Raw genomic sequence first — 12,702 nt, 5'->3', positions numbered from 1 at the left:
GAAAAAAGAGATATTCCTGTTCTCAGGCTGATGTGAGGTTAGAGGTGGATTAAATGGCAGAGCACAAACTAATTCACCAGGTATGAGAGACCAGCCCCTACTACCCTTATTCCCCCAAGAGTATTTGCATTAAGAAACTTGCATTTTAAAAAAGATTAATGAGAGACCTTTTATGTGAAAGAATTTCATGCTATATAAAGGTGATTGAGATCACCTGAGAAATTTTAGGGTTCACTGCAGGACTGTCTCCCAGCCGGCAGTCAGGCAGTATTTACAATCTGGAATAAGGGTGCTGAGACTAGAAGAGGGTTGTCAATGGTCTTACTAAACTCTATTTATGTATCTGTTTCCACCACTACCCAACAGCTCATTTAGTATATAGCTGTCTGCTCACAACTTCAGAGAGGAAAAAAAATTTTTAATATAAAAACTAATTCATCCTCAGAAACTGAACCAATCCCTTTACCCTAGCTAAAGGATGTTTCTGAAACAGGCAGTCATTCACCAGTATGACAAAATGATGTGTCCTACATAGTCCTCAAAAATTCTGTTTTATTCATACCAGATTCTGGCAAGAATATTACCACACGTCATCTCAGAGAATGAGGTCCGAAGTCCTGACAGAGGGGTCCCAATTAGAGTCTCTCAGGTTACCAGGATCATTTGCCCAGACATGTATGTTCAGAAGCCCTAAAATCTTCCCTTTAAACTTGAAAATACAGTTCCAAACTCAGTTTTCAGTAAAATATCTTTGAGAAGGGTATATTTAAGTTTCAATGTAATATCTACATCCCCTGCAGAGAACTTTAATTTAGAAATCACCTGTTTTCAAAAATACCATAGCCCAGATGCCAAAGCATGATGTTTATCTTCACATAAAAGAACACCAAAAAGAAGATTTTATTTTGAAAACTAGACCTGGCACTTTGATATTTGTTTTCTTTCACATTTTATAACTACCTTTTGTCACTTAATCCTATTATTAAAGAACTAAAGGAAATCAAAGACATACCAATATAAGGCTAGCAATTTGGAAGACAAGAGGGAAAAAATTAGGAGGCTGAAAAAGGAACACACAAACTCACCAAGTCAGACTGTTTTTAACAGCATAGCATACTGTGGCCAATACCCTTCTGAAGATAAATTCTGAAAGAAGTTCCCTAGCACCCAGTGAAGAGGTAAAAAAACAAATTCTTGCCTCAGCAATTCCTCACAGTCATTTTCTCCATCTGAGACTGGCCCTAAATTTTCTAAAACAAAGCCCACAATAACATGCCCCTTCAACTTATATCCTCTCTCATGGAAGAAAGGTACATCCTGTTCCATCATTTTCCTCTCAAACCCTGCCTATGACCTGGTCCCTAAAAAGGAAATGTTCCTTCCACCTCTCCAAGTCTAGGCCCTTCATTCTCTTCCTCCACTGGTTCTTTGGCGGGGTCGGGAGCAGAGGTAATACTTCCCCATCACTGTATTGTATTTCCCACACTTCGGTTCACATTACGTTTTTCTTCTTAACCCCCAGCAATCTGGCTTGTCCTAGCAATTCTATGAAACTGCTGACTCCCCATAACTAAATAAATGCCGACCAACCTCTTTTTCTCAACCCTGCCCTTTTCGGTTTCTTCTGCCTCTATCTAGCCTTGGCCCTCGACTCGCCAAGGGAAATTCAAGACTGTGGTTAGACCCTAGTCATTCTTCTTTGCATCCTAAGTGATCCCCTCCACTGTCCTCTTAGAAATGACATCAGAAAACAGTCTTAGACCTATGCATCTCCAGCCACCAGTAAATACGAGAGCCCTCGACTCTATCATCATTAAGCCCTTCAACTTTACCTCACACGTACAAAACCAAATTCAAAGTCTTCCCAGGATTCCTGTCCCATTCCACCTTCACTTCCTTATATCTATATTATCTTCACCACGTCAGTCAAATTTCCCTTCACAGGCAGCCACCAAAATCTGCTCGTTTTTCCATATTAGTACTGCAACTCCTACAAGAATTAATATGTTTTTTCCATATTAATATCCCATCCACTATAACTGCAGGTTGCTTCCTTCCTAAAGTACAAAAAATGTCTGCAGTGTTCAAAATGAGAAGTTGCTCTAAGACTCCTTTCCCATGGACCACCCTTCCTCAACTGAAATGCAGTCTGGGTGAAAGTATGAAAAAAATGTAGGAGAGAGAAGCTCAGCTAACACCACTGCCCTCATCTCACCTGCCACAAATATCTGCATCTCCCCCAGCTACCAAACCTTTCTTCACATAAATTTCTGTTCAGCTGAGAAGCCCCCTCAGCCTCTTTAATAAACCCATTTAAAAAGTCCTGTACTTCTTGATCAAAAGGAATCATCGCTATGATTATGTGTAAGGAAACTAAACCTTTAATGTTATTTGAAAAAACCAACAAAAAAACCAAAAACCTTCCCAACCAGCTTTCATACGTTAAATTAACTTTGGCAAAGTACCTGTCCCCAGGGCTTGGGGTAATAAAAATAATAATAATCTAGGTGAAACATCTAGGTGAAACAGAAAAATCTATTTTTTAAAAAAGGAAAAACTTGACCAGACAAAGCAAGTAACTAGCAACATGTACCAAAATTTGCTTGGGCAAACGTCGCCCGTTCCTCCTTGGTGTTATCAGAAGCTACAATAGGAGAGCGGAACGGTTCCTAGGAACCACGTCAGAGCCGCTGCGGAGTTCACAAGAGCTGCGTCCACACGGCAGCCAAATCATAAGTTGCAGGAGCGGCTGTTGTTAACCCACAGCTAAGAATAACGCTCGACTTTCCAAAATAAAAAGACGGAAAAACGAAGTCTCCTGGGCAAGGATTCGGGGCGGCACAGAGGGGGAAGAGGAATTCCTGCACTGCCCTCATCCCTCGGAGCCTGGGATCCCAGGCGATTCGCTCACCGCCCGCCTGCAGGACTGCGCCGCGGGCACCACGTGAGATCCCCAGGGCCGGCGGGGGGCGAGGGGTGCCCACTCAGGGAGGGCGGCACCTTGCAGGTGCGGTGAACGGCCCCCTCGCCCACGTTTATCCGGACTGGAGCCCGCGGCTCCCGGCCGGGTTTCCGGGTGGTTCGCACTCCTGAATTAGCAACGAGGTCGCGGCAGGTTCGAGGTAAATCGAGTGAAAAGAGGAGGAAAAGTCTCAGGGGTCTGGGGACCTCCGCGCTTTCAAGGGAGGCGGGGGCCGGGCAGCAGGCGCGAGGGTGGGTGAGGCGTTCCCGCCGCCGGGCCCGGGCTCGGGCGGTGGGCCCTGCCCCGCGCGCCTACACAGGCGCCCTACCCTGGCTCTGCAGGATCTCGTGCTTGAGGCCGCCGGTGTAGTCGATGAGCTCCTCCAGGCCGCGCTCGCACAGCTGCCCGTAGCCCGAGAACTTGTGCAGCACCTTCTCCAGCTCGCGCTCCACCGTCACGCATTGATCCATGCCGGAGGCGGCGCTCGGCTCCCCGGCGCCCGGGTGTCCGCAGCCGTTCGGCCCGGGCCCTGCCGAGGCCGCGTCCTGCTCTTCGTCCCCCAGGCGGGCGGCGCGGGCGGCTGAGGCGGCCAAGGCGGCGTGCGCACTAGCCGCGGCGCCGGGGGAGCCCCGCGCAGCAGGAGCCCGCCTGCCCCATGGCGCCCTCGCCCCCCAGCGTGTCGCCGCCGCCCCCGTTCGCTCCCTCCACCCGGCCCCGCGTCCCCGGGCCCCGCTCGCGGCGTTCGAGTGCCCGCGGCTGCGCGGCCGATTGTTTTTGTTTTCACGGGAACCGACCGATGACCTGGTTCTCCCGGGCGGCACCAAGCACCGCCGACTGGGGGGAGGGGGACGGGCCACCCCGGCGAGGAAAGGAGGCGGCGCGGGCCGTACCAAGCGTACCCTCGAAGGGGGGGGCCCGGCGATCGGAGGCGGAGGAAGGCGACAGGCGCCCACACGCGCTGCCGCTCTAAAGGTGTGGGCCGTACCACGCAGAAGGCGTGCAAGGGAGAGGTCGAGGGTGGAGCGAGGCCCCAATTGGCCTGAGGAGCTAAATAGGGAACTTTGGAGACAGCCCCAGCGCTCAGAGAGCGCTACAACTACGCGCTCCGTAAACAAGGGGGCGGAAACCGGCCCTCACCACTCCGCCCAGAAGCGGGGAAACCCAACCAATGGGCGCGGAGAATGGTAAGAAGCCAATCCATGGCCGAGGCGTAAGGCTTCAGCCAATCCGGGTTGATGGGCCAAACCAACGGGCTCGCTGTTGGAGGGGTTGACTTGGAGAGCGTACCGAGAAACGAGTCGTTTCTGGAAAGCCATGGGGGGAAACCAGACAAAAATACAGAGGGCTGTTTTCCATAGGACGTCGCCCTGACCCCAATTTATTTCGTCTCCTCATCGCTCTTAAGGGAAAGGGATGAAGTCATTCCGAACTTTTGGGCGACAGATCCGCCTCCCAGGATGAAAAACCAAGCCAGGCCGCCCGGGGGCGGGTGCTGAGGCGGGTCGGGAGCGCTAATGGGAATTGAAGGCGGAAGTGATTGGGTCTGGGTGAGGGGAGCCGCGAATGACCCGCGTCGTCTGTCAGCGATGCCCTGGGCTTGCGACACCCTGGAGGTCAGGTCCCCACGCCCCGCGGGCCGTAGTGGCCCTTTGGCCCCAGGGCCGGGAACCTCTCCTGACGGTGGCCTCGCCCCGGAGCCCTGAGCCGGGCAGCTTAGCCGAGTGGAAAGAACACGCGCTGGAGAGCTGGACAGCTTGGCCCTTGCTCCCTGGGAAGCCTGATGCTATTAAATAGGATCGGCTTTACCCCCTTGGGTGAATCCTTCTCCTAGCTTGCGATGGCGTCTCCAGCCTTGGCCTAGACATCCGTGGTCAGCATCGCCGGCACTAACCTTTGCATTTCTTCAGGAGCCCAGCTAGTTCGTGCCTCACGACTTCTGCACTTGCCCTTTCCTTGGCCCAGAAAACTCTTCCTCCTACCTTTTTCATCCTAAAGTTCTCAGCTCACTTGTCCCCTTACACAGTCCTCCCCTGCCTGGCCACACTAATGTACTTCCTCCCCACCGTTAATATCGTAACACATTTTTAAAATTTCCACACCACTTAAACTCTGAAATGATCTGATGTTTTATTTTTCTGTCTGCACCACTTCCATAAACCATGAAGGCAGGCCCCTTGCCTGTCTGAGTTTTTTGCCTAGAACAGTCCCTGGCGTGAGGTGGTAGGCAAAATCCTTTTTTTTTTTTTTAAGTGATAACCTTTTTGACCCTTAACTTCCTTAAAACAGAAATAACTGGAATTAATAATACTTAACTAAATTGTTAGACTAAAGGAGATAATATATGTAAATGCCTATAATAGGCTCATGATAACCACATAATAAAGGTGGTAGTAAAAAAGGTAATAAAAGTACAGCCCCAACTGATGTTATTTCAGATCTCCCTTCTCCCTACTCACTCCATTTTTCTCGCTTCCCTTTTTTCTTGGTAGATGTCTCTGATCTTCACTGAGATTTTTTTTAAAAAAAAAAAGGAATCCAGCTCCAGCAACCTCTATCACTCTTCTCTGAGTATTGCTGTGTACCATCCATTTTGTGAACACTCTCACGTACCCAAAGGACCAGGATTCCTTTCTCCTTTCCCAAGACAGCCATTGGGGCCTGCTGGCTGCCGCGTAGGTTCTTGCTTTCTGCTTTCAGGCCAAATAGGTTTGACCTACCTAGGGGAGGAACCTTCATTTAACCCTCCTCAAGTACGCATTTCTTTCACTGTCAAACTGCCTAGACAAATCCGTTTATTCCTTTTTTCTTCAAGGATCTCCTTGATAAGCTCAATCACCCTTTTCTCTGTCTTCTTTTTTCTTCAAAGGGTTGTTTCAGTATGAAATATTCCATGTAAGGCACCCAACCAAATGCCTGGCACAAGAGTCATTATTACTGATCAGAAATAATCAATAACTCCTCATTATCTACAGCTTCAGATCCTCAACGATGTGGCCTGCCCAGTGTAGCAACAGAGCACAAGTCCCCATCCAGGCATGAAGCACTTTCCCACTCTCTGCATGACTTGAGTACAGCTCATTCATACTTTGTCTTCTCTTGGAACACTTTGCTTTATTCTGTTTTTTGAATCCTCCCTTTCTTCAAGTAACAAGTCTTACTTTAGTGACACGTTCTAGAACCTAGGCCTGCACTCTTCAGTACCATAGCCACCAGCCACATGTAGCTAATTTTTTTTTTTTTTTTTTAGACGGAGTCTTGCTCTGTCGCCTAAGCTGGAGTGCAGTGGTGAGATCTTGGCTCACTGCAACCTCCACCTCCTGGGTTCAAGCGATTCTCCTGCCTCAGCCTCACAAGCAGCTGGGACTACAAGCATGCACCACCACACCCAGCTAATTTTTGTATTTTTAGTAGAGATGGGGTTTCACCATATTGGCCTGGCTGGTCTCAAACTCCTGACCTCGTGATCCACACACTTCAGCCTCCCAAAGTGCTGGGATTACAGGCATGAGCCACCAGGCCTGGCTCACATGTAGCTATTTAAATTGAAATTTAAGCTAGATAATTAAAAAGTTCCTCAGTTGTACTAACCACGTTTCAAATAACCACATGTGGCTGGTGGCTACTGTATTAATTAGCATGAAATAACTATTTCCATCACTGTAGAAAGTTTTATTGAAAAGTGCTGGTCTAGATCATGACCACCGTAAAGTTACCAGCCCTACCTTTAACTGCTGTAACACCTCTGTGTAAGTCATTTCATGCCTTAGTGCATACTGCCCCCATATTTTTAGTTAACTTTTCCAACATGTGCCTTGTTGACTTAACTAGACTATCAGCTTCCAGATCAGAGCTGACTTCTTTTTATCTCCCCGTTTTAATCAGCATGAAAAAAGTGTTTGTTAAAGAAAAGAAAATTCACAAATTAGAGGAGAATAGTCTTCAGAGTTAGCTGGGAGAGAAAAATAGTACTTTTAAGAGCAGAGATTTATGTTCCCTCTTTACTTTGTATTGGCCCTTTCTACACAGCGCTTAAGTGCTTTAAGCCTAAACTATGAATTGTCAAAGAAGCACCTCTAGAAACAACAGAGAAACAAATTTAATTTTCAGAGCAACTGCAAATTATTTTTCTATAATTGCATTTTCACCACACAACAAAAAAGTACTCATACAAACAGAAAATCCTACTGTAGTGTCAGGTGGACTCCTTCCCCCACATGCTGTTCAGCCTGGAGAAGCTTTAATTGACACTCATTCTTGACTTTGCTCTGGTCTTCCCCTCCATTCTAGATTTGACTCTGTAAAATTTAAGTAAACATTGAAAAAAAAGGAAAAAGAAAACCTATCTTTCAGCCAAAACACATATTTATTGTCGGAAAATTAGAAAATACAAATAAGTAAACAGAAATAAAAGTCCCGTGAAAGCCCAAGACCTAGAAAAAGAAATCAATTTTAACATTCAGGGTGAACGTTCACAGATTTGTTCTTTTTTGTGCATACACATAAGCTCATATATACACATTTTTATGAAAGAAAACTCTAATTGCATTTACTGTTTTGTAAATAGCTTTGTCGTCCTCTTGACTTTTCTTCAACAACAACAACAAAAATGGTTTTTAGAACTGCTTTTGACATCTTTTTGAAATTTTTAATAACGGTTACACTAGCTTATAGCTTATTCAACATATCTCATACATATTCTTTTCACTTTGATTTATTCTTAGAAGACATAAACCAGAGAGAGACAAGATAGAAAAAGGCAAAATTTCATCTCTCAAATTTGAGAAATTATATTTTTCAAAACCCTCTGCTTTTATGCAAAATACACTTTAAGATAAGGGTAAGAAAGCCTACGTTTATACTTACATTAATAAAAATGAATCAGCAAGGTTGTCAAAGAACTTACTAACTTCTTGACTACTCTAGCTCACAACTAATGTAAAAGTAAGAGTAAACTGACAAAATGTGTTATTAAAAGAAATACTGAATTGTGAAAAATAGCATTTCTTCTCACTTAAATCAGTTTTTATCTTGTTTTGTTTTGTTTTCTAAGAGTCAGTGTCTCGCTGTGTCACCCAGGCTGGAGGGCAGTGGTGCAATTATGGCTCACTGCAGCCTTAAACTCTTAGGCTCAAACCATCCTCCTGCTTCAGCCTCCCAAGCAGTTGAGATTACAGGTCTGAACCACCCACTGTACCTGGCACAGTTTTATCATTTTCAAGTGAAAAATGTATATCTATCTGAGATATTTCTGGGAATTGCTGCTATGACCAGTTAAAGAAATGGTTGAAAGCACAACTATTAGCAAAAAGTCTTGATCTGAATGTATTATACATCTTTTGTGTCACCTGTGTGGTTTGGGGCCTGTTTGCTGGCTGGATGAATGATACCTGCTCACCGTTATGATTGGCTCTTAAGGACTGGATATGCACTATTGACAGTAGTGCACTTCTGTGTACACCATCCCTGTCCTTCAGATTCACTAATGTTTGTAGAAGATAGCCTCTCCTAAGCTGTGAAGCCCTCCTCACTGTGGCCTTCACCACTCAGCAGGGCAGTTCTAGTCTGGTTGCCTGCCAGTTAAATTACCCCGTCATAAACTTCCATGAGGACCTTATAGACTTCCATGAGTATAGTTTGTAGGCACTGCCCTTACACCTGGGTGCTTAGCCTGTAGGGGGTTATTTATACCTTTTGAAACCCGCTGTTTCCGGCTTTGTTGTCTGAATCTTTTCCTTTCTGGAATCTGGATGTTTTTCTTAGGTTTTCTGCTCACTGTTGGTGTGCTTTACCAGCTGTGGCAGGAAGGGTGCTAGCACTATAATCTTGAAGTAATTCACTCAACCTCTCTTGGCCTCAGCTTCTTTATCTGTAAAATGAAAAGCTTGGAATAGACGACCTTTAAGTTCCTTCCAGTTCTAAAATTGCAGAGATGCCAGGGCTTATTAAGTAACACGTGAGGTGAAACACAACCAAACAGGAATAGACAGAGGCACCCTTCCTGTTTTGAAAGCTTGGAGTCTGAATCATTACTTCCTCATTATGGAAACGCGGTGAGGTTTGTTTTTTTTGTTTTGGTGTGGATTTTTTATTTTGGCTTTAATAAATAGCTACAATTTATGAGTGCTTATAACATGGTAGGCATTCTGCTTTAAATGTGCGATTATCTCAGTCCTCAAAAAACCTTTTAAAGTAATTAATATTTGGATTATTATCCCTGTGTGATAGATGAAGAAATTGAGGCACAGAGGGGATAAGTAATTTCTCCAAGATTACACAGCTGATAAGTACTAGAGCTGGAATTTAAATTCAAATCTTTCTGACTCTAAAACTTGTAAGTCACTGTACTTCAAAAGGCAAAATTATGCTCCATGATTACTTGTTCAGCATGCTATGTCCAGTAGAATAAAGGAGGATAATTTATTCTAGGCAGCATGGTTTGCCAATAGGAGCACAGGGCTAAAATTTACAACAATTGTTAACATTTTCTCTTACCAGCTTTTTAACCCGAGGCAAGAACCTTAACCAAACTTCGCTGGGCTTTTTTATTATTATTATTATTTTCATAACAGGGTCTACTCCACCCACATTGCAACACTGTTGAGTGAATATATATCAGTGTTACAAGGTAGGTCAAGTAGACATTGTTGAGTATATATTTTAAAATTACATATGTATTTTAAAATTACATATATATTTTAAAATATACACATATTTTTATACATGTAATTTTTTAAGTGCTCATAAACCATGAAGCCCCATAGAAGTGCAGGGTGCTATTATTTCCTGTTATGATTTCACTTTCTCTCTTTCCTTTCTTAGCATATGAGTTGTACTTCTTTTTTCAACTTTTAGTAGTTGCTCTGAAGTGTGCAGTATGCATATACAACTAATCCAAGTCCACTTTCAAATAGCACTGTACCTCTTCATGGGTAGTGCAAATACTTTATAATGAAATATTCCTAATTATTCCCTCCAGTCCCTTATATAACTGCTGTCATTCATTTCATTAATGTATAAACTATAACCATTCAATACACCATTGCTATCATTTTGAATAAACTCTTATCTGTTAGATCAACTAAGAATAAGCAAAGCTTTTTACCTTATTTTCAATTATTCTTTCTCTATTGCTCTTTTTTTCTTCATGTAGATCAGAATTTCTGACCTACATCATTTTCTTTCTCTCTGAATAATTTTTTTTAAAACATTTCTTGCAAGGCAGATCTACTGGCAACAAATTCCCTCAATCTTTGTCTGAAAAAATGTTTATTTCTCCTTCATTTTTGAGGGATAATTCCATAGGATACAGAATTCTACATTGGCGGGTTTTTTCTCAACACTTCAAATACCATTCTACTCTCTTCTTGCTTGAAGGGTTTCTGAGAAGTCCTGATATAATTCTTATCTTTGCTCTTTTTTAGGTAAGGTACTTTTCTCCTCTGGCTCTTTTGAGATTTTTTTTTTATCATTGAATGCTTTGGAATATTTAAAAATAAATTTTTCCTTTCTCCTTCCAGAAGCATAGATTTTTCTCTGATATTCACTGTGAGAATCTCCCAAAGCTCCAAGTGTGAAGACCATCTATGACAGCCTTCCCCCACCGCCCCATCCTAGGGTTTTTAATTCTCAGACTTGTCCACTGAGTCTCAGCATTTCCTCAATTACAGTTTAGGTTTTCCTCATGAGTACTGCTTCACTCAGAGATTTCTATTTCTGAGTTTCTGCTCCAGCATGTTATAATTCTCTGTATCTGCATACCTGACCCTCCAGCTTAGGAGGCAGAAGTTTGCCCTGTGACCTCACTTCTTGAAAGAATCTAAGAATATCAGCCTAAGCAACATGGTGAAAACCATAAAAAAAAAAATACAGAAAATTAGCCAGGCGTGGTGATGTGTGCCTGTAGTCCCAGCTACTCAGGAGGCTGAGGCAGGAGGATTGCTTGAGCCTAGGAAGTTGAGGCTGTGGTGAGCCATGATCATGCCTGGGCAAAAAGAGACCCTGTCTCAAAACAAAACAAAATCTAAGAAGAGTTTGTTCAGTTTTTTACTTGTTGTTAGGATGGAGTGATGACTTTAAAACTCCTTACATGAACTGGAAACTGGAAGTCTTCTTATGTATTTGATTCAGCCTGTTTATGTACCTTATTGTGCATCTGTGCAGGGTAAGGTTTGGGTTGTAAATTTACAAAATACCAGATTCATGGCTTTTAACAACCTGGAGGAGACTCTAGACAGTAAACTAAAGCAAGTGTTTAAAAATGGCCTTTTGAGGTCTGGCACCGTGGCTTGCACCTGTAATCTCAGCACTTTGGGAGGCCAAGGTGGGCAGACTGCTTGAACTCAGGAGTTTAAGATCAGCCTGAGCACCATGGCGAAACACTATTTCTACAAAAAATGCAAAAAAATAGCAGGGCATGGTGGCATGTGCCTGTAGTTCCAGCTGCTTGGGAGGCTGAGGTAGAAGGATGGCTTGAGTCTGGGAGGTAGAGGTTGCAGTAAGCTGAAATCACAACACTGCACTCAAGCCCAGGCAACAGAGCCACACCCGGTCTAAAAAATAAAATAAAATATAATATAATAAAAATGGCCTTTTGAGACTTCTAGTTCTACCAAGATAGAGTAGTCCCATTTTTCCTAGGCCCTCCCAGATAAACCTGGACATAACACAAAAAAACAAATATAGGAAGACTTTGAAAGGTAGAAAGAAGTCAGACTGCCTAGGGATCTCAAGACTTGACGAATGGCATGTGAGAAGTTCCTTAGTTTCCTCATTTCCTCCTAAATTTCAGACAAGGCATTGTAGAAGTTTGCAGCCCTGCACCATGAATAGGGACAGACAAAAAAAAAAGTTGTCAGTGGAGCAATAGAAAAGCTGAACTTACAGCTCAGCATTTGGAATAAGGCCATGTGAGTCAGTACTTCAGTTTTGCTAAGGTACTGTCAGTGGGGCCCAGAGGGCCTGCAAAGGAAAAGGAGAACAAGAAGAAGGAAGAAGAAGGAAGAAGAGGAAAGAAGAATTAAATAGGATACAAATCCAAAGTCTTATAATATGCTATCCAAAATATACAGGATACAATAAAAAATCATTCATCCGAGAACCAGGAAAATCACAACACAGATGAGAAAAGCAATCAACAGCTGTCAAATGATGAGATAAATCAAGTGTTGAAATTATCTAACAATCATATTAAAATGGCATAATAAAATGCTTCGATAATCATTGAAATTCTCTTGAAACAAAAATTTTAAACCCAGCAAAAAAACAGAATTTATTAAAGAACTAAATGAAAATTTTAGAACAGAAAACAGAAAGGTACAAGTAAAATTTTAAAACTTGCTGTATGGGCTCAATAGTAGAGTGAAGATACCATAGGATAGAATCAGTGGATTGAGGACAGACTGGTAGAACTTACCCAATCTGAACAACAGAGATAGGGGAAATAGTGAACAGGCTCTCAAGGATCTGCAGGATATTTAAAAGGAAAAAGAAAATTTTCAAAGAGTAGCTGAAAATTCCCCTTAGTTGGCAAAAGAGATGAACCTTCAGATTCAGGAAGCTGAACAAATCCCAAGTAGGATAAACCCAAAGAAATCTATGATGCCAAGACACATGATAATTAAACTTCTGAAGGTTGAAGATACAGAAAAAAATATTGATACTGAAAACAGCCAGAGAGAAGTGGTGCATTATTGATAGGGGAAAACCAATTCAAGTGACAGCAGATTTTTAACCTGAAACCA

General features: G+C 43.3%; 1 protein-coding gene across 4 annotated transcripts in view; it reads right to left on the bottom strand.

Annotated features, from left to right (window-relative positions):
* RMND5A (required for meiotic nuclear division 5 homolog A) overlaps positions 1-3,800 on the bottom strand; it is a 68,819-nt gene extending 65,019 nt beyond the window's left edge. For 3 of the 4 annotated variants that reach the window (XM_017536648.2, XM_017536645.2, XM_017536646.2), the window contains exon 1: positions 3,291-3,730. In XM_017536648.2, the coding sequence (XP_017392137.1) occupies positions 3,291-3,432 (142 nt within the window). In that variant the 5' untranslated portion in view covers positions 3,433-3,730. Of the gene's footprint in view, positions 1-3,290 lie in introns of all 4 variants that reach the window. The other variant, XM_017536643.2, reaches the window with a different exon arrangement.
* Positions 3,801-12,702: the final 8,902 nt, after the last annotated feature.

This window comes from Cebus imitator, unplaced genomic scaffold (genome assembly GCF_001604975.1).
Source record: "Cebus imitator isolate Cc_AM_T3 unplaced genomic scaffold, Cebus_imitator-1.0 Scaffold99, whole genome shotgun sequence".
In the NCBI taxonomy this organism is placed as follows: Eukaryota; Metazoa; Chordata; class Mammalia; order Primates; family Cebidae; genus Cebus; species Cebus imitator.
The sequence above is the reverse complement of the archived record's forward strand: the minus strand, read 5'-3'. Positions and strand labels throughout refer to the sequence as shown.